The 22,381-nt window shown below is 35.3% G+C and overlaps 2 protein-coding genes across 2 annotated transcripts; one reads left to right on the top strand and one right to left on the bottom strand.

The window, feature by feature from the left end:
• The first annotated feature begins 1,017 nt into the window (after positions 1-1,017).
• Positions 1,018-1,612, top strand: LOC132311602 (outer envelope membrane protein 7). Its single transcript, XM_059809605.1, has one exon. The coding sequence runs from the start codon at positions 1,107-1,109 to the stop codon at positions 1,347-1,349; it is 243 nt and encodes an 80-aa protein (XP_059665588.1). The 5' UTR covers positions 1,018-1,106; the 3' UTR covers positions 1,350-1,612.
• A 4,876-nt stretch (positions 1,613-6,488) lies between these two features.
• On the bottom strand, positions 6,489-21,980 carry LOC132311596 (cullin-4). The gene is made up of 17 exons (XM_059809594.1): positions 21,546-21,980; positions 19,740-19,855; positions 19,313-19,659; positions 12,999-13,179; positions 12,693-12,815; positions 12,291-12,578; positions 11,343-11,468; positions 11,050-11,151; positions 10,900-10,953; positions 8,489-8,595; positions 8,313-8,373; positions 8,096-8,227; positions 7,831-7,968; positions 7,649-7,729; positions 7,331-7,411; positions 7,128-7,208; positions 6,489-6,833 (listed from the first exon to the last, which is right to left on the bottom strand). Exons 1-17 carry the CDS (start codon positions 21,889-21,891, stop codon positions 6,720-6,722), a joined length of 2,478 nt encoding a protein of 825 aa, XP_059665577.1. The 5' UTR covers positions 21,892-21,980; the 3' UTR covers positions 6,489-6,719.
• Positions 21,981-22,381: the final 401 nt, after the last annotated feature.

The raw sequence follows: 22,381 nt of genomic DNA, 5'->3' as shown, positions 1-22,381 counted from the left end.
AAAAAAAAATTCACATGACAAGACTGTTAAGAACGGATGCAAATTAAATCACATAATACTTTTCAATAGGTATTGTGTTTCTGTTCTTACATTTCGTCTCTCACTCTCATTCCTACTATATGCAATTTAAATTTTATCGTTTTCGAATTCCCAACTCTCGCTCCCCCTCAGTTGTGTGTAAGCTACGGTGCATGATTCAAATACGGACCCCGCAAACACAATAAACCACCCAACTAGGCCTGTCAACGGATCGGATCGATCAAATCCATATCCGATTTGTTAAGCAAAAGAATTATCGGATTCGGATCACTAATGGGGTTCTTGGCCTGAATGTCCCAATCTATATCTTATTTAGCTCCAATTCAGATCGAATCGGATTCGAATTCGAATTCGAATTAAAATCATATTTACTAACATGTATAATTATAAAGTTAGAAGAAGCGGAGAATTGCTAATATACATAATGCTACATAATATAAGTATGCAATCAAATGAATATAATGATAAATAATTAATATATATAAATTTAGTAATATATAACTAATATATATAAAATTGATATATAGTATATTGTAAATTAGTTATTCTTTATTAATGAATAAAGGATATGTTATTATTAATATGTATATTATGAGATTTATTAGCACGTGGACGAGAACACCACATTATTGTATATATAATATTATGATTTTTTTTTTTTCTAGATTTTTCGGTTACCTCTAATACAATTTTAATAAGAGTATTGATATATATATATATATATGTGTGTGTGTGTAAAATTAATTCATATCTGATTTGTTAAATTAACGAATTATCGAATTCGAATCATTATTGAATTATTAAATTTTTTATTCAATCTATATGCAACTAATCGAATGGAATTCAAATTGAATCCGAATCAAAATTCGCTACATTGACAAGTCTACACCCAACTACTTGGACAATCCCAACAATACGACACTTAACTTATTCCAATTGCCAAGGACTAATTTTGATATTTCCACGGCTTGACATTAGGTCTCTCCCTTTCTCCATTCCCCAAGACGAGTGTGTTGTAGAGACTAGAGAGAGTGTGTTTTAGAAAGAAAAAGAGAGAGAGAAAAAAAATGGGGGCAGTGACGACTGCGGTGATTGCAATCGCGGGACTGGTTCTGGGATGGGTAGCCATAGAGATCGCTTGCAAACCGTGTCTCGAGAAGGGACGCGAAGCTATTGATCGCAGCCTCAACCCCGACTACGATCCAGACGACGACCACGACTCCATTCGTGCACCTCTCGATCCAAACCCTCCTCCTCCTTCCAACGATGATGATTCTGATTCAACTTCCAGTGTCGTCAAAACCGGCTGATCTTCATCGATCTCCGTCAAAATCATCATCTCTGTAGTTTCGGTACTTGCCCTAATCACACCGCATTTTCACCGTCTATTTCTCTCAATTTCAGTGTTTGTGATTTTCTTGTCTTTCCCGGAAATTGCAGAAAGTAAAAGAAAGAAACATCCTCTTTTTTGGTTTTTTATTATCTGTAAGATTGTTGTGGTGTGGGTGATCTGATCAGGTTGTGAGAAAAATATTAATGTTTAAACAATATAATTTTGTTCATTTTTCTCAAACCTTTTGGTAATGTGTATGTACTCTAGTCTCTCTCTCTCTTGTTTTGAAGGGGTTGTGAATTGTGGTGGCAAATTGGCAATATATGGTGAGAGGGTTAAGAAATTTTGCGATGACATACAAAATTACAAATAAAATAACTTTAATTTGAGAGGATATTCGAAAGTTGGATTAACTTGATTAGCATATTTATTCATTCAAATTGAAATTTTGGAACTGAAATTCCGTAGTTAACCAACTTAATCTGAGAACAATTTACCATATACTTTGAAGATTTGCTTTTGAGATATTGAGTTATTGTGTCATTCAAGTGAACTTATTCTATGCAAAAATAAATATTTTATTTTAGTTGTATGCTTCTATGCAAAAATAAATATTTTATTTCAGTTTCAGTGGTATGGCAAAAATAAATATCTACCCCAAATTGAAATTTTGGAACTGAAATTCCGTAGTTAACCAACTTAATCTGATAACAATTTACCATATACTTTGAAGTATTTGCTTTTGAGATATTGAGTTATTGTGTCATTCAAGTGAACTTATTCTATGCAAAAATAAATATTTTATTTTAGTTGTATGCTTCTATGCAAAAATAAATATTTTATTTCAGTTTCAGTGGTATGGTATTTTTATCGATATAAAATGACGACATAATGTAAACAATTCATCTACCCCAAATTGAACCACATTAAGGAGTGTTAGACAACACAATGACCATTGACCAAACTTGCACATGGTGCATTTATGTACTCAAGAACAATATAGAGCAATATAGAGTTGCGTTTTAAGAATTGTGTGGAATCTTTTCAACTAGTATGAAATGTCCTTAAGAATTTTTCGGACTCTTACATGGTCTTTTTAAGCCTATAAATTCTTACATGGTCTTTTTAAGCCTATAAATAGGTAGAGATTGTTAATTGAAACCAATCTCAGAAGGTTTAGTTTGGCTAACATTACCAAGAAGTGAAATAAGAGTGCAAATATTCCTAAAGTTTGACTAACATTACCAAGAAGTGAAAGTAAGTTTATATTCTCCATCTAGAGTACATGGCGGGAACGCATTTTTTATATCAATTAAGAACAAAAAAAATTCGTATCATAACAACTCATGAACTGTTATAAAGACAACAGCGTATTTTACTTAAATAATAAGTGGGATGGGACAAGTTAATTATTCTTGACATGCGTTTTTTTTTGTCTTGCTGTGGTATTTATATCTGCTCCTATTCTCTCTTATAAGGACATTTTACTACGGAACAAAAATACATGGACTACAAAAATTTGACCAGAACTCTTATTCATCTTGATGGCTCAATACATAGAATGATTTTAATACGGAATAAAATTAGTTGTTACCCTTGTTATAATTTTATTTAAAGTGGCTAAACTCAAATTAGAACCATATTTCATAGAATGATTTTTTGCTTTGCACTAAATGGTGAAACCAAATATATGAATGCCCAGGGAAGAGTGGGGAATGGCATAGGATTCCTTTTTAAGAGGCAATGGAGCCTGTTGAGTTAGCTTTTGATTGATTCACATACATGGAAATTGTTCATATTTATTTTGGATCAACAAGTGAAGGAAATATCTCAACATTTTTTTGTTGACTTCCTTATTTCTGAGAAAAATAAAGTTTGCTTGTCCCATGGGACAATGCTTGAACAAGATGTTTCTGCTAGTTATTCTCTAAGCTACATGCAGATTATTACTGCATAGCAATGGGAAGCATGTAAAATTTTAAAACCATAGATGAAATCTAAAAGTATGTGGCAAATTCAGGAATTGTCAATGGGTTTTAACATTTCAGAAGCTTTGTGAACGCTCAAAATTGACAAAGTTAAATTGACAAAGTTAAAATTGCAGTCTTCTTTTTTCTTTTTCACAGATATAATTAGGGTTTAGAGAGATGAAAAAGAAGAGAGCCCAAGTAGATGAATCATATTACACACCATTGTTCATATTAGAAGCTGATAAATTAAAATTGCATAGAGCACCTTTGTTTCAGAAATTAAGGGACTGAAAAATCATGTGTGAAGTAACCAAAGATTCTTGGAACTAAAAGAATTAGACACTATGCTCAACATATATAACATAAGTAATTAACATCTAAGTTTACTAAATTTGAGTGCATCAATATAAATTATCAGTCCTCGTTACCACTAGAGCCAGCATCAACATCCTCATCTTCATCGGCATCAGAATCAACATCCAGACGAAGAACTCTAACAGTATCCTCCTCAAACTCAGATTCACAATCTAGAAGACAAGTTTTTGTCTCTAGAACTATATCAAAACATTTATCGTGGTAAAAATGTCTGCAGTTTAGCAGATGTGCCGTAATAATTGCCATCACTGATTCACCGCAGTAGAGGTATTCTGGGGCAGCCGTACCAAGTATGGCAAATTGGAGATCTGCAATCTCAATAGGCTTGCTCGGAATCACCTGAAATGGTGACACCCCACGACTGCTTACAAATGCAGCATAATCCTCGAACTGTGGCTTTCCAATACTCTATCTTAATCAATACAACATTAGAAATATGTGGTCGCATTCGTGACAAATTACTTTTTCATTAGTGTTATAATGCCCCAGACAAAACACACACATCTCATCTTCATTATCCACTTAATTTCGGAGCTGATATGTGGTCAAACCATTCCACAAGAGATTTGTCTAATTCAATACAATTGACTTTTAGATGAATAAATAAATAAATAAATAAATTTCACGTGTAACAAGTTAGAAAGGGAATGTAAAATGGTGGTGAGTACCTATCCGAAATTACTAACTAACATTATCCACTCTAATTAAGTTTGGCTAAAATTACCAAGAAGTGAAATAAGAGCATCCCAGGGCATGTTAAAATACCATTTTGTGCAAAATATAAACTGCCACCTGTGTAAAAAAATTTCAAAAAAAATTATCTCCAGCAGTCTTTTAAAATACATTGCCACATCACCAATGTGTAAAAAGATTGTGTATTTTACATAACCGTTTTATACTGCAAAATCAACATATTTCCTTTCTCATCCCTCTTTCTCATTCCATTAAAAAATCAACCATATATTAAGTAAGTTTGTAAAAATTACGTAGGGTTCTGGCATGACACATGGTTAGTTATTATTGGAAAATATATTTTTACACAAAAGGTATAAAACAACCGTTGGAGCTCAAATTAAATAATTCAAATTTCTTGTGTAAATTTCATGACACATCAAATTTACACAAAAAAAAAAATAGACACAACCGTTGAAGATACGGGTGACAATCTGAACGTATTACTTTGGGCCGGAACATGGGGACTAACTGTATGAACCAATTTTTGTTAATTTGCACTTTGTATGATGGTACACGTGAGGGTATTTTTTTTTTTTTTTTTTTTTTTTTTTTTGAAGGGTGCGAACTCTTTTCAACTAGTATTAAATGCTCTAGAGTTTGACTCACATTGATTTTTTAACAAATATTTTTAGATTTTCTTATATTTTGATTTTTTAACAAATATTTTTAGATTCTTATATTTCAATGTTAGTTTATGACCAAATCAAATCATTTGAGGCTAAGAAAAATCCATTATGATAAATCATAGGTAACTTGTGGTCATAGACTAAGACAATAAAAGTGTGAAGTCACAATTGTATTATGCTTTTGATTTCAAAATTTATTGAAAAACACATATTTATGATCCAGCACTTGACAAATTAAAATTTTAAGCCAAATTTCTGAAGCAATAACACTCTACGCAAAAAAACAAGTTTTATCAATCGTTGGACCTCTTCATGTACTGGGATGTAATCAATAAGCTGCACTTGTTTTAACTAAGGGTCAGTTTGGTAAAATGAAAATGGAAGGAAAATAAAAGAATGGTAATAGAAGGAAATAAAAAAATGTGTTTGGCAGGAAGTATTGAAAATGAAAGGAAAATGAACTTGAAGGAAAGCTTGAATAGTAACTTTTGTTGTCCTCCCAAAAATGGGAGGCAATTGAAGGAAAGAAAAGGAAAAGCTAATTTTTTTAGCCTCCATTTGTTTCGTAAAATATCCTTTTTGGAAAATATATTTTTTTAGGTAAAATATTCTTTTATTTTTACTTTGTCGGTGTTTGACAAAGGCCTATGTCGAGGTTGAAGTCGAGTCCATTGAGCAGAACATATAAAATAATTTGTCCAAAATTGATGGATAAGTTATCTTTGTTACATTTTAATATTTTTTTTATCATAAATATTTTACAACAACCAAACACCAGAAAACAAAAAAATATTTTCTAAAAAATATTTTATGTCCAAACAAATGGAGCTTTAATGAAAAATTTAATTCCAAATTTACCCTTATTTTAATAAAAGACAAACTCTATGAAAAAGGGTATGGTTGTAAATTCATTAAAATAGTTTTTTTTTTTTTTCAAACATGTTATTATCAAGTCATTAAAATAGTTTCTTTTTCTTTTTTTCCAAACATGATTATTATCAAATTTTTGAAAAAAAAAAAAAACATGATTATTATCAAAGACGAAGCCCGAATGTAAGATAAGGAAAGCAAAAATAAATTTTGGGTGGCAATAATGCATTTTTAAAGAATTTTAGGGGACAAAAGTAATATTTTATGAATATTACTGAAAATGAACAAATTATAGAGAAATATTACTAAAAAACAAAATTCAGGGAAGCAATTGGCCCCATAACTTGTATGTAGCTCCGTGATTATTATCCTTTCCTTTTTTTCCTTTATTAATCAACCAAATACGATAAGCAATTAACACTATCCTTCCATTTCCATTTCCATTTCCATTTCCATTTCCTTTCTTAACTAATATTATCCTTTATTTTCTTTTCCACTGTAGCAAAGGTAGTATAACCAACGGTAAATTAGCCAAGTAAATATAACAAAGTTAAATTTATTTCATGTACTCTTTGTCCATTGCAAACCCAAAAGGGAAAAAGCAAAAACAAATATATGCTTTACAGTTACAGTATTGACCACAACAAAAGACTAAAAGATGGAAGTTACTGTACATAAACTGACACGGGAGGAAATGAGCATCCAACTTCTTGAAGAGGACTGCATTTTCCAATGCCATTTACAAGGTGGGAATCTGGTGTGGAAGATGGTTCACGCCAGGTAATTGTATATTTGAGGATTGTTCTTGTCTCGCTCCAAGTACTCCCGGTCAATGAGGCTTTCAATCCTCTTCTTCAAGTCAGCTGGCTTTATCGGAAACTTGAGCTGTGACAGCGAAAATCAGACATTTTTACTCTTTATATTCAAAGTTTACCTAGAAAGTGAAAGGTAAAGGCCCTCCTCACTACATCGCTCACAGGTAAAAAGGCGTTTCCGCTTCCACTTCCACTTTCACCAAGATCAAAGGTTGTGTGTGAATCGGTGGATAATGAAAACACCTTTCTTTAACTAATGCAGTGAAATAATGAACAGAGGAACCTGGAGGCTTATAAATAGATCTGAACTCTGAACAAGGCCAGCCGATTTTTTGAAAAATATAAGGAGGAGGATTTCTGTTACCTGCTGGAAGAGTTCAGTTATCAAGAGTGTGTGACTTAGCACTTTCCTCGTCTTCATTATCCGAACAATAGCAGCATCAACCTGCAATATATTTAGCAATTGTGCAAAGTTTATAATTTGGCTTGCAGCTTCAAACAAATGGTCTATGATAATGTTAGTTTGGGTTTTAAAGAAATATGGAGGGACATAGGATGAACGTAAACCTGATATTGACGATCCTGGAATACTCTTTCAGTGGTGCTAGTGTTCTCCTCCACTGTTTCCTTCATTTGGATTGCATTCACCTGTACCCCTCAAACCAATGTTAGCTTCAAGGTGTATCTGATTATCGAACTCAAATGTGACTCAGTTCCACCATAAGCTCACTCTATGTGTGACATTGAGTTGCTCAGAACAGGGAAAGTGAAAAACAGCTGGAAAATATTTTATCATTCTATGAATTTACTTTTGACACTGGTCAGAGTTCATTTGAACTAAAGGTCATTTGACTCCCAGTGTTCTAAGTTTACAACCAGATGTACCTTAATACGGTAGAGAGGAGCAGTGAATTGATCATTGAACAGGAATGAATCATCATCGTCAACTTCTCTCCCTTTGGGCAGCTGAGAAAACGAAAAAATAAATAAAAAACAAAACTGCTTTTAGGGGAAAAGCCCTACATTTTTTAATCAGTAAAATGAAATATAATAATCTCACTGTGCACCTTTTGGAGGACACGAACTTTTCCGCATGCAAGGGACTGCAAAGTCCTCCTCAGTTCCTTATCCTCGATGCTAGTAGAATCTTTAATATCTTGAAAGCTGAGCTTTTGGGCATCATTAAACAGCATCAAAACAACAGTCTGGAGCACATCAACCCAACCAAGATATTAGGACTCGTGCACTTCTTCACGGGGCATAACAAAAAAAAAAAAAAAAAACAGTAAAACTAATGAACAGAGCATGCACATTTGCCCAAATAAAACCAACCTGAAAGAGAGAAACGGCTAACTCCTTTTTACCCTTAGGAAATTCTGCTTTCAGCACACAGTGACCTAATGAATTTTGCCACATTAATCGCCTTCCACTGTACTTACTCAAGTAAAATTCCTTGAAAATGTCCTGTAGCACCAAGCAAAATAATCCGCATTAGGTAATTGTATGGTTCCAAGCACACAATGCAGCCATTCTTCAGCTTGTGCCAAACCTGATACACATTAAGTTCGTGGGGAAGCCGAACATCCATGGGTGGATATGTTGGCCAGTACCTGCAACCCAACCAGCCTCATAAAAAGTTAAAACCCTTCCAAAAACTCAGTGATAAGACATATAATCACGTAATCTTGAAGAACAGAACAAAATTATAAAGGTTCTTAAACCTACCCTGTTGTTAAGACATGGACACTCATCTCAATTCCTGATGGGAGTTTTGTCCTTGCTTGGGATGATTGCTTAAAAGACTCATTGATTTCTTTTGATAATTCAATGTCCTGTACAAGTATTATAAAATATTAAGACAAAATAATGTAATGTCATTACATAAACTTACTTGAACTCCTACAAATAGTCATGAATCCATGATATAGTTAAAAAAAATTAAAAAATAAAAAATAAAAAAAGAAGAAGAAGAAGAAGTTAACTAAAATGCCTAATAAATACAGGAATTCAAGAGTGAACAGCCCTTCATTCAAGGCAGTACTTTGTCTCCCAATTAACAAGTTAACAGTAGACATCAAATGAGGACAGATACACCAAGTATGAGGGCCATTCTATTGCTCATAAGTACAGTGTAGCACCATTTTAGATGGATTTGTCCTTCATGACACACGGACAAAAAATGTCATTTCAAACATGAAACAGATAAAAACTTGCCTCCGTTTTATACTATGAAGCCAGTTTTGGTCAATTAAGATAATGAGTCTATATATCTATCCTTAATTTCTATAGTATATTTTAATAATACAATAACTACTCCCATTGTCTTAAAATGTTTGCATACTTTATAGAAAGTGCAAAATGTTAACAACCATAAACTCTAAAAGCTTAAGTTGATAGAGAGGGTGTCACATTAATATTTATATACTCTAACACGCCCCCTCACGTGCGGCCTTCTTTGGTTCAACACATGTTTTTCAATTTTTAATTAGGGTGACGGTGAGATTTGAACTTGAGACCTTTGGATCTGATACCATGTTAAAAACCATCTACTCTAAAAGCTTAAGCTAATAGAGAGGGTGTCACATTAATATTTATATCCTATAACACAAACTAACACAAAAATGTACCCATTATGGAACAACAAAGCTAAACTAGGACCAAAGGTTCGACACCTTATTCTAACACCAATATGTCTTCGAGTAACTACGTGGTTATCAAGCCTATTACTCCTGATACCATGAAGAAGATAAGGGCCAACCAAAAGTGCCAAGAGGGCAGCTTCATCAGTTATATATTACGTAGTCATATTATATATATTTATTGGATGGGCAGTGGGATAGAGGGGCTACAACCAGGTAGAAGCCTCCCATGCCTGGGACTATATTTGTGCTTATAGGAAAATAATAATAATAATAATAATAATAATAAAAATAACACTATAAGTACTCCGCTCGGGACTAAAAACAAGTGCCTGGGACTTTAGTTGTGTTTATTGTAAATACAACTACTACAAGGCCGGCTGGGACCATAGTTGTGTTTATACTAAAAACAACTATTACAAGTCAACCTGGGACTGAGGTGCTTGGGACTATAGTTGTGCAAGTGGAACACTTCAACAATTTATGGTAACAATATGCCTATTCAGCAAGGGTTACAAGTTGTAAATGTACTGAGATAAACAAGTGAAAGAGCACTAAAGCCAATGAAGACCATTCAATTTGTGCAAGGAACTTGTATGGGCATAGACAAAGAAGGGAGTAATTTATCCAAGTCAGTTCCAGAATGGACAGTGAGTAATTGTTGTGACATTCCATCTGACCCAAATCCAACCCAAATTCGAATACTGTATCTCACACATATTTCCAGACCAGATCTATTTTTACATTAGACAACCTGCAAAGTTACACAATACTATATGCAGTTAATAGATATCTTTATCCAATATATGATATGATTACATATTACCCTAAATTCAGTCCCACAAGCGTCAATTCAAACTATGTGGGGGTTGGCCTTATAGATCAGTTTTCTCCAATCAGCTCTTGTAAAGCCAGAAGCCTCAGCCAGGACAGGTTAGTCATGTCCTGGGATTAAGATGGCTAAACACCTTTGACTGCGCCAGAATAGGATACCCAGAAGCCTCAGCTAGGACAGGATAGTCACATCCTATCTTATATCCAACTGAAATTCTTGTTAATGTTCCAATTATCATCTGGCATCTTCAACTAATCAAATCATTGGCTCCATAGAGGAGCATTAATTGGTTTACTTTGCAGATGTCTAAACCATCTTGGGCAACTACTGTACATCTTATCCTCGGTGCAAATCTACATAGCCTGGTAGGGGGGGAAAATTGCCATCATTATGATTATTTATTTTTGACGAGTCAAATTACCACACTTATTAATTTCAAATTTTAATAAAGTCTCGTTGCTTTAAAGTAATGTGGAAAACATCAAATATGGGAGAAGAAGTTGTCATCTAAGTGAAACCAACCTTATGAGTTTTATAATGCATTAGCAGTTAGCAGCAACCCAGAACACCAAGATCCCACAATTTGTGATCAAAACTTGTAAGACATGGATATCAATCAGCATTCCAGAACAGAAGATGCATTTTATGAACAAAATACACACCTTGAACATTCCTTCAAGTTTGTTGGTAAATTGGCTTCCACACTCGGTCTTCAACTGTATAGCAATGGGAACTTCTAAGTATGATCAATAGATGAATTTTTTTTTTTTTTTTTTCTATAATAATACATGTAAAAATAAAACATCTATCACCTTAGAGATCATGGACTTCTCTGCATCAATGGAAGCACTCTTCCCCAACAGTAGCCTTTTTGCAAGATCCTTCTTATAGAATGCTTCAAATACATCCTTGCCCTAAATTAACAGGAGATAAAATGAGAAATGTCTCTCATTATATTACAATGACAAATAACAGCAGATAAATAACCGGCAAACCAAATTCAACAGGAGCAGAAATAATAATGCTGATATAGTACTAAAAGAATTAAATAAGAGTCAATTTCACAACTCCACTTTCATTGTTTTGTTAAAAACATCCACATTACCTGTATAAACCTGAATAAAACCAAGACTTTATCAAGTGTACCCTCCAATTCTTCTTCTGATGTACCCTTATTCCCAGCACGAAGTTTTTCATCCAGAAACTTTGCAATCAGTTCAGCAGGTCGATTCTATTACAAAGCACAATGATAATACTATTTAGTTTTGAGAACTGAAGGAATAATATTGAACGCTAGAAACAAATGGCACATTGATACGCCAATAAGTAATGCACTCAGAAAGTTTGCTGGCACCCATGCTGGATGTACACTCCAACAAAAAGACTGGTAGAAATTATTTCAAATATTATAAATTATCTATCAAATAAAACACCGCTAGTGATTGTGTAAACATAATATCAATGTACACTAATAAAAATTAAGCAGAATATAGGGCTATAGCTTTCATAGCACATCACCTTATAGTTTGTGAGCGTATAGATAATAGAAGCAAAAGTTGGTTTTGACATGCAAGGAACCCAGAAACTCGTATAGTGGAAGCATATGAATATACATGTGTGTATGACACAAATGCTCTAGATAAACAAAAAAACCAAATCTAATTCCCACTTGGGGTTATTGCTCCTGGTTTTTTTTTTTTTTTTTTTTTTCGTATTTTAGGTCCTTTTGTCTTCTTTACTGGTGCACTCCTTGCTTCCACCTTAAAATGACTTTTTCTACTACTCTGATGACAATCTTATTTCTTCTAAGAAAAAACTACATATATATAAAAGAAAATACATCACATAATACTTTGGTTGGAAAGCATGTCAAACTATTAGTAAACTTGGGGATGAGGGAGATAGAGATTATCAATCTCATGTCCCACAGTCCATATGCATTAAGAAAATCCATTTGGGTGGAGGAAGGACTTTACAACTTTATAGGCAGGTCATTTACTCTTTTTGTTAGCAATAAAGTTGCAATCAAGATATAAATTTTCAAGTGACATACCTGACGGATATTAATGAGATGCTCAAATGCATCCTTGATGGTGTTGGAAAAGGCTTCATTCTTAGAAAAGCTTTCATCCCATACTGTGTCAAGAGATGCCTTAAATTCCAAGAGGCAGAATACCATATCTTTATCTTTTTCTTCATCCATGACAATGCTCTGCCCAGTCCTCCGAATATACGAGTTAAGGGCCTGCCTTAATGATTCAAGAGCATTGACCCTTGAAAAAAGCAAATACATCCTTTGAAGGTCCTCAATGCGATTCCCATCCATCAGCATCATGAAACCCTGGAGAAATCCAGAAAACCACAATCTTCTAAAAAAATGCAAATTATAGCATGCATAGAGGAACCAGGAAGTAATAATTGAACGGTTAATCAGAAAGCGATATACAATTCACACCTTATCAAGAATTGCAGATATATGGCGTTCAAGGAGTTGCCTTTCTGCAGTTGCCACTAGTGGTTTCCTTGTAGTAGCATCCAGGTAGAGCAAGCATCTTTCATGTTCTTCATGCAACCTTATCTGCAAGGATAGATTACCCTCAAATATTCCAAAGATAAATCATGGAATATAGTTTCAAATGACAAGCTAGATAAAACCCTTCACACAATCCACAAACACAAAAGAGGAAAAGGACAAGAACTAGAGCAGAAACAACCACTGTTATGGTTGAAAAGAAAGAAAGAAAGCAGAAAAAGAACACACCTCTACATGCTTTAAGTAATCTGGAACATCTGATTGTTGCATGTATTTTACGCCTTCAGCAGCATAAAATTCTGACGTACGTTCAAGGAATGGTTTCTCGAAGCTTTCTGAGTAGATTCCCAAGGCAGTAAACATCTTCAAAAGATGGTTAAGGAGAGTCCTATCAACTGCTTCACCGGACCTGAAAGACCAAACACAGCATGTTGTAGATTAAAGATGAAGAATAAGAAGCTTGGAAATCATATAGATCAACGTTAATCATAGGTAAGAACCATAGAAATTTTGAAAATTTTTGCAATCAAAGCAACACAATGACACTAAACCATTCCATAGCCTGTGAATGGGTTTTCATCATTAATATATAACAAAATTTAATGAATTTGAGAGCCGTGCAGTAGAACCCAAATAGGAATCAATGATGCCAATAAACAGACCTAGAATGGGCAGGGTGAACAGTGTTTTATTTTTATTTTTATTTTTTATGCTAATCCAATCAAACACCCATGCACAAATCATAAATCAAAACAACATCACAAATGATGCAAAAAAATAAAGTAGAAATGCAAACCAGATTGTTTGCATGATAAAGTCAATACAGGAAAAATCAACAACTCCACAATCCACTGTGACGAAGAAAGAATAGAAAGTTCCACAAACACAATGTCCATTTCAAATCACCTGCATACTTAAGACGTACTATGTCCTGACCTTTACCTGAAATCACATCACACCACTACAATCTGTCTTTTCTTCACCCAATTGCCAATAAATCACCTTCACAAACTGTTTGTGAAGTACAATGGATGTAGCTGCCACTTAATTGTTCCTGAACATTATCGAAATTAAACCAAAGTACTACTTTAGAACAAACAAGCTAACGATCTCTCAATCCTCACAAAGCATGTCTATTAAAAAGCACAACAGTACACCAAAGACTCAAAATATTTAAGAGAATGCAACAGATTCTCTCAATAGAGACTTCGTGTGTGTGTGTGTTAAAACCTACTTAGGTCTAAAAACCACTTTTGACACGATTTTGGAATTAAAAAAAGCCAATTTTTGCAAATCCGTGTTAAGCATCGGTGCTGAAGCAACTGGGCAGTCAAGCATCAGTGCTTACCTTCTGAGAATTGGTGATTGGCGCACTAAAATATTAGGTGTTTCATTTTGCTTTTATTGTAATGAAAATCATATTTCAGTATTTTCATTTTTTTTTTGATAAGTCATATTTCAGTATTTTTATATACCTAAATTTATCAAAAACCACCATTTGATCTTTGTTGGTCTATTCTGAACCCTTGAATTAGTAAGCACATCACTCCTCCTTCCCCTCTTGATCTCCCCCTGTTCTCTATCTAGAACATTCAGCTGACTGATTGTGGTTCCAGTAAAGGTTCATGATTGTGAAGTTTTGTGGGGGTTGGAATAAGGTGTGTCGGGGCTGTGATACGCTTTGTGGACGAGAAAAGAACTCAATGAATGCTAAAATCACCGGCAACGAGAAGATAATCAACAAGGTGCAATATTTTCCGGCAACAGAAAATCATTAATGGCAGCAGTTGATGGTCACCTGCACCAGAGAGCATATTGAAGTGACACTTGGAGCTGTCTCCCTTTGTCTTTTTAGAATTTCTGATACTCATCACACCAATCAGTATATCTGGAAGTCCTTTTCTATGTTTTGGTGTACAATATGTTCCTTTTAAAACATTTTAACAATTCTATCAGCCAACCAAACACTGGAAAATGAAAAAGTACAAATATATATATATATATATGACCACGTGCAGTCCCAGACTATAGCCAGGTTGACATGACCTTATCCTATACTGTGTGTTCCAAGTTGACCAAGTCTGCATCTTCTGATAGTCAAACTGCAAACACTATCCAATCTTCACCGTTTTCAAATTTCACTCGAGTAAACCCAAAGATAATGCGACTCAACCTAGGACTCTAATAAAACAAACAGTTGACTCAAAATTACAACACTTGATTCAATAATTTGGTCAAGGCCTTGTCACGTTGAGCTACGTTGCACCATTAAATAATGTATGAAATATCGAGAAAATACATATATTAAGGTCTTGAAAAGATGGATATACTATCAGATATATATAGCAACTGACATCAAATCAATTTTTTTTAGCAAAAATGGCAAATACTAATAGCAATCATGGAATCTCATATGAAGCTTTTGGAAGTGTCAATAATAATAAAGATATTGATGCATGACTTAAGAGTTACATTGCAATAAAAAATATAGTGGCAGCCACAAAAAATCACCCAGGCTCACACCACTAAAACTTCCTCACAAGTTCTCCAGTGAATAGACCTCACAATAATGTCAATTTTTTCAATAAGAAGATAGTCAAACCACCACATGCTCCAGTCTAACAAGCTACTTGTTATAACCAAGGCATCTACATTTGTTGCCATGTACAATTCCATATGCAAGCGCTGGTAGTTAGCCAAAGAGGAGTCATACCACAACAAGATATTATCCTAAACTATACTGATCGGCCAGTTGCAATCACTACTTAAACCCGTTTTTGAGGAAGACACTGTGTTTTGCAATGGCTTTCCAAATATCACAACCACCATAGGTGACAATAAAATGGTGTATCCCGCCCATTTTAGTTGATCCCATATTTGGCAACAATAAATTCCCTCCAAAACCGCCCTATTGCATTGTCAACCCTCCAAAGACAATTGCCCTATCAATCCACATTTACATATTTGGTTGGCAGCAAATTTGATGCCAAGCAGGATGGGATATCCTGCCCGACAAGGATTCTTGAACTTGAGGTCAAATAAAACCATGTAAATTTGATTGATATCCAGCCAAAATATCTATTGGAGAAAAGTTAAGAAGAGATGCATGGTGCATGTTCATTATGATAAACTGTTACACATTACACATTCAACGGGTAAGGCTTTTTAGAGAAACAAAAGCACCAAGTGAGGCTATGAGGCATGCTAATGGAGTAATAGGCAACGAGAATGAGAGAACAAGGGAGCAGAAAACACACAGCACCAAGGACCCTAAGATAATGTATAATTGACACGACGTACAACTCCTAATTCCTGACCTTCATCTAACTTGAAATCCTTTCAAAAGAATAGTCCAAAAACCTTAATCAACATAATTATAGGCTTTTTAATGGTTGTAGGGGTTCATTTTCGTAACGAAATAAAATAAATATAAATGGTGATATCATACACAAATCTGAGTGATCCAGACAACATAATAGAATCCGAGGTGGACTGAGAAAGGTGGAAGCACAAGCAAACTCGAGAGAGAGGGTGAAGATGGCAGTGTATATTAGTATATCAGTGACTCCCTTGATGAACATGTATGGAGAAAGCATGAGAGGTTATTTCCTCATCCCTTTGTTTTGCTCTACCTCTGCTTGGTCTTAGAGCACATCCTCATATAGGCCAAGTGAGAGGTTGGGTGATGTCATATGACATCATATGTGGGGCCCATTAACATTATAAAATAATGTTAATTAAGATGGGTCTAAAATGTATGGGAGTCAAAACGGTATCTCTCTCTACGAGTCAAGTCGAGTGTCGACTCGACGAGTCCTGAATTTCATCCACCAAACCAAGAACCTCCTCGGATCCCAAGTAATCCCTAGTCCTGCTCCCAACTCAGGTCTTCAAGTCTTCGATCCTCTGCTCGAAGTATACTGACATGGTAAGTGTCACGTAACTTAGACCGTTTGACTTGTGGGCCATCATTTCTGATGTGGCGTCGCTTGTTGACCATTTGACCAAGCTTTGTGGGCCATTGTTGATGATGTGGCATAGTCCGTTGACCGTTTGACCAAGAAATGTAGGCCATCTGAAATGAGATATATTCAACACCTACAATGGTTCCATCTAGACCACCAGCCCATACACATGATTGGAGCTGTAGTCCCCAACATATTTATAGGCAACAACAGCGGTGTCAGTATCTGCTTACAGCTCAAAGAAAAAAGAAAAACCCTGCAAATGAGAAACACATCAGCCAAAAAAAGTACCTAAGAAATATAATTTTAAGAGGTTGCTAATAAATCAGGCCAGAAACTATCAACACTTAAAAATCCCCAAAAATAATATGTTAAATGTCCTAAAGGGTCAATTAGAAAGCATTAAAACAAAAGTTTTGCATCACTAATCATATAAAACCTGCCTAGTATCAAAAGCATTGCAATGCCATTCACGATTACTAGGCGCATTACTCTGAAATGGGGTTCCACTGCTCACCACAAATCTAGATGATTCATCATCACTATTGACAATTTGTTATTTTTGTCATTGAAACCATTGACCTTGCATCAATAATGGGAACCTAGTGCTGAACAGAATAAGTCAAAGTTCCATCACAAAGAGATAAATTTAAGAACTAATACTTAATATTGGAAATTCATGCAAGATTCAACAAGTTATCTATATCTTGAATATGATCAAAGTACTTGAGTAAAATAATCATCACATAGATATGCATTATATACCATTTTTTTCCCCGAAAAACCTTGAATGACATGCAACGCCTTCACCACACCCAAAAAGGGACAAATGGCATCTAAGAAAAACTGCCTTAAGCTTTCCACCCCCAAACTATTAAGGGTGCCATTATACAAGTTTTTTTTTTTATAACACGTGGTCATTTATAATTTAACCTGATAAGATTAATATTTTATTAGAATGAAAAAGGAGAATATATAGAGAGGGATGGCATATACTACCAAAAACAAAATATAATAAATATAGGACAGAAGAATATAAGAATACCATAAACTAGTTCAGCACCATCACTACTCAAGGAAGGTAAAGATAACTTCTGAATGATTAAAGAATGTTTGCCCTGCTCTTGTCCAAACTTTCTGTCTTGCATTAGTGGAGGTATGAATTTATGTAATAGCCACCTAAAGGGAAGTAAACGAATCCAAAATCTCCCCTGACAATTGGAAGAATCAAGGGTTCACATTTCACCCACCTATGATACTATTATATTAGAAATACCTTCAATTAATCAATCATGAAACGCAACAATAATTGCCTCCTTGAGGCCTTCCAAGAGAGCCTAGAACTATGCTTTAACTTTATTTTTTCTTTTTTTGCAAGTAAAAATCTATGCTTTAATGGCATAATATGGTTCTTCCCCAAGAGGGATACTTCCATGTATAAGCAAGTTTATGAGAAGTCACTGCAACCAATCTGACATTACAGTAGTCAATGACCACTTATTAAATTCTTCTGTAAAGGAGACCAAGGAGAAAACAATAATGACTCTACTGCAAAGATCACCTTCAGACCATTAGCCAAAATTGGGTGCTAGGTAAGTTGAATTGGGCACAAACACAGCCCTTTTGATATTATTTGCACAAAGAGACTGCCCTTGAACTCCAACACGTGTTTCTCAAGTTTGACAACCTCAGCTTCTCACACTACACCAAACAATGGTCCCTATCAACCCAAATAACCCATATCAAACATCCTAGAATTCCCCCATATCCAGATAACCCCATATCACAGACACACAAAAGCAACAGCAAAGAACTTTAACATCATTTTCCCTACCAAAATCTCCATAGTTAATTTCCAATAAAGAGTAAATCTCCCATAGGGCAACCAGACTAAAACCCACTAAGGCAAAAAGTGTCTGCCCAGAACAGATAAGGTATGGACCAATGCATGAAGAGAAGCCTAGGGGTTTCAATAACTTTGCAAAGGCAAATATGTCTAGGCTAAGGGCTTTCAACAAAAGTATTTTATTGCATCAACCTAGCACTACCTTGTGACATTTCTGTTTTTCTTTTTCCCCGATAAGTACCAATTATGATATTTCCAGAATGAAAATCCTGAAAAGAAATGTAGAACTGCACCAAAAGTACCCATCTAGCCAACATGAATGTGCAGAAACCTTGTTACTAGAGATAGATTTTTTATTATTTTATTTTTACTAGTTACTGACTGCAACTACAAGGCACTCCATTCAAACGTAAGTTTATGCAACCATGAGTGTTATTTGAAGCCTTCAAGATTGCCATGTTAAGATCTGCCTAAAATGAACACCTTCAGCATATGATGAGATAGAGCAGGGCATATTTGTGAAATATAGATCAGCTTTTCTGTCTATAGGTACTCAGGAGAGTAGCCTATTTTTGGATAGTATAAATTCCAGGTTAAAATTAGAAATACTAAAAAACAAAGGGAAAGACCAAAAAAAATTGTTTAGTTGTGCAATCAATTCCTACATAAATCTAATCAATCAGAAATTTGTAATGAATTGAAAATTGAAACTTTTATAGCTTCAAATTTACCGTTCACTCTCGATCATTTTAAGAAGGCCAAATACAGTTTTATGCTCAACTTCTGAAGCTAGGGAAAGATGTTTGCGGAAAAGCTGCAAGCCCATCTCCCACAGTGAACGCACATTCGGGCTTTGTTTCACATATGTTCTATCAAGATACAAGGCTATACCACGGATCATCAACATCTGGTCACAAAAATCCTGCCAGCACTTCTCAACTAGTGATAAGAAAACCACTAGATCTTCGCTTTGGCCAACCAAAGATTGCAGTGCAGCGGATATGTGTGCTTCACACTCCTTTTCAATCCGCTGATAGAGACTTCCCCCCATCTTGTGCAGGCAAAGGTCATTGACAGCCTAAAGACAATATAGTTGGCTAAGTCACCTGAAAAAGACCTATTGTATCCCAAAAGGAAAAATAATTCAGTAGAACCAACCTGATAGAGCTTCTCCAAGTCACACGGATCTGGCTGCTTCAAGAATATGGCAGTAATAGCTGACTTCAGTGTTGCCCATGTATTTTCTTCAAAATTTATGGGCAATGTCGGTTTGGCTACAAAAAGACAAAAAGAAAAGAGGGAACATATTAGGCACCTTTCTCAATAAATTCTCTAAGGAAATTAAAAAAAAAAACATTTAACCTCCATCAGACATAAAATATTTATACAGAAGGTTACTCCGCAATTTATGAATAAACATCAGGCATAAAAAGTTGTGCTTCCCAAGTGCTATGGAAAAGACATGACAAGCTCTCCAAAACTCCAACTTCACTTGGGCGATATATGAGAGGAATAGAGAAAAACTCGTGATTGGTCCCCGCGATTGATTGGGAGAAATGAGGAGGTAGAAGGGATGAAAAGCTTATCCATGGGAGCAACATCTTGGAATTTTGTGTACTACTTTCTATGTTACATGGACTCAATGACGTGAGTTTAGAACGTGTGTATTTCTCGGGGTCGAATTTATCCATCCTCCATTCTAAGGAATGAGGACAAAGCCTGTCGTCACAGCAGCCCATCGCTCTTCTATGCACCCTGGGGCACAATGATGTGTTTATGAGCATAGCTTCGTAGAGATTGATGTCCCCGTTTGATGTATCACATTTATAAATTAAGAGAGAAAATCAGCAGTACTTAAGGGTATCAAAACAGTAGGAGATCCTTTCAATCAAAATATATATATATAGGAGTCGAGAAAACTTAACCTTTAGTTATCAGAATTAGGAAGTTTATTTTCCAACCATTGAGACTTTAGAGCGAGTGAAATAATTTTCTATCTCAACAATGTTCTTCAGAGTGGAGAACACAATGCACGCTACTGGATAAATAATAGGAAGCTAGAATTCGGCATTGATTGAAGTTGGGTGATGAACCAAATTCCAAGGTCGAGTTATTTAAAAGTGGACTTCAGGATTTTGTAAGAGTGCAACACTCAAAAATCAAACGTGAGAGGCCTTTAAGTTAACATAGAGACAAATATAAAAGAATATAAAGTACTTGCTAAATCTTTTTCCTTTGGCAACAGTGTATAAGAAATTACAAATTTGCTTTCACTAGGGCTTCTAAAAATACAGCAATAGGACCAACCAACATGCTTAATTTGCGTGATTTGGGTGTGTGAATAAATCAAAGGCCATCTTCACTTTCTAAGTGCCTTATATATATGGCAAAGTTCTTGTCAAACTCAAAGACCAGCTCTACATTTGAACCCAATAAGGGGAAAACAATATAATCAAATCCAAACAAGTTTGTTATGAATGAGTCATGCAATTCATGCACCATACTATACAAAATTCTACCTTGAATGTCACTCATGACTAATGAGTCAATAGTGTCCAAAAAAGTGTAATAGTCATCAGACAGCCTCCCACAAACTCTGCGATCCCAAATAAACCAATAGGACAGTGTGACTAAAAGCCCTAGAAATTGAATTCACCTATATCAAAAATCAAATCAATTCTAAGCTCTACCCTAAAATTAATTAAAGGCGTGTTTATTCAGTCATCACTTGTTCAATTAACCACTCAATTTCAGCTAAAACCCACAAATGGAACACCTAACACCGTCAAAGGTTCATCACCCCATATTGTCCAGATCATACAAACTCCATCTCTAATCCAAGAACACTAACACGAACAATCGTCAATGAGACATTCGTTTAAACAACCAATGATTATCAAAATCGAACCTAAAATCGTCGACAGAGAACTGAGAAAAATCGACAAAATGGTGAGATCGACGAACCTTTGACAAGCTTGATGACGAGCTTCTTCGCCGGTTGCGGCGGCGTGGCCTTCTTACGGGACAAATTGGCGGTGACGCCGCCGGCTGGAGCTCGGGCGAGGGCGGAAGCATCAACGGCGTCGTTGGGGTTAGGATCTTCGATCATGGAGGAAGGGTCCTCGAGGTCCATATCGGTGTCATAGTGGATGTGTTGGGGTTGGTGTCTGATGCCGTTCTTGTCGAGAGAACAGACGGCCTGAGACTTGGCCTTTTTCATTGCCGGAAAATGAGCTCCGCTGCCGGAAGTGCTGGTGCTGGTGCTGGTGGTGTTTGAATAGGCCGAGCGCTTGTTGTTGGGCTGAGACATAGAAAGCAATCAACAGCTCATTGTAAGAGACCGCACATAAAAATGAAGAACAAAAGCTCTAGATGATGAGAGAGAGAGTTTGCTATTTCGTTTTATTTTTCATATATATATTTGTATTTCTGTATGTTTATTTAATAATAATTAATTCTACACTTGGGCTTGTAGGTGTTTGGATTTGGATCCGATCCAGTGAACTTCTCTGGATATAGGTGGGCCCAACTTTTTGGAGGTTTAACGCTGACGTGTCAAGATCCAGCTTGCTCTTGGGCGAGAAGGTTCAGATCATGATTTGGGTTTTTAATTTTTTTTTAATTCCTAAAGTGTATAAAGAGGGTTCGAGTATTTAAAAGCCTAAAATAAGTGTATAAATTTCTTGTTAGTAACAAAAACAAAAAAATAAAATAAAATTTTGAGATAGCCGGTAATTTGATTAGGGTTTGGGCTTCGGCCGAAGGACCTAAGATTCAGTGTGTGAGTGCTTGGTTCTAAG

Source organism: Cornus florida, unplaced genomic scaffold (assembly GCF_030987335.1).
Source record: "Cornus florida cultivar Cherokee Brave unplaced genomic scaffold, ASM3098733v1 CherokeeBrave_3.0.0_Hap2_Chr01, whole genome shotgun sequence".
Lineage (NCBI taxonomy): Eukaryota > Viridiplantae > Streptophyta > Magnoliopsida > Cornales > Cornaceae > Cornus > Cornus florida.
The sequence above is the reverse complement of the archived record's forward strand: the minus strand, read 5'-3'. Positions and strand labels throughout refer to the sequence as shown.

What these genes read in the sequence shown, in the direction of transcription:
- LOC132311602 (XM_059809605.1), top strand. Translation starts at nt 1,107, where the DNA reads ATGGGGGCAGTGACGACTGCGGTGATTGCAATCGCGGGACTGGTTCTG.
- LOC132311596 (XM_059809594.1), bottom strand. Translation starts at nt 21,891, where the DNA reads ATGTCTCAGCCCAACAACAAGCGCTCGGCCTATTCAAACACCACCAGC. An exon ending in ACTTGGAGAAGCTCTATCAG is followed by an intron (nt 19,660 to 19,739) that starts GTTGGTTCTACT and finishes TATTGTCTTTAG; the next exon opens with GCTGTCAATGACCTTTGCCT. An exon ending in ATCTCATTAATATCCGTCAG is followed by an intron (nt 11,469 to 12,290) that starts GTATGTCACTTG and finishes GCTTTGTAATAG; the next exon opens with AATCGACCTGCTGAACTGAT.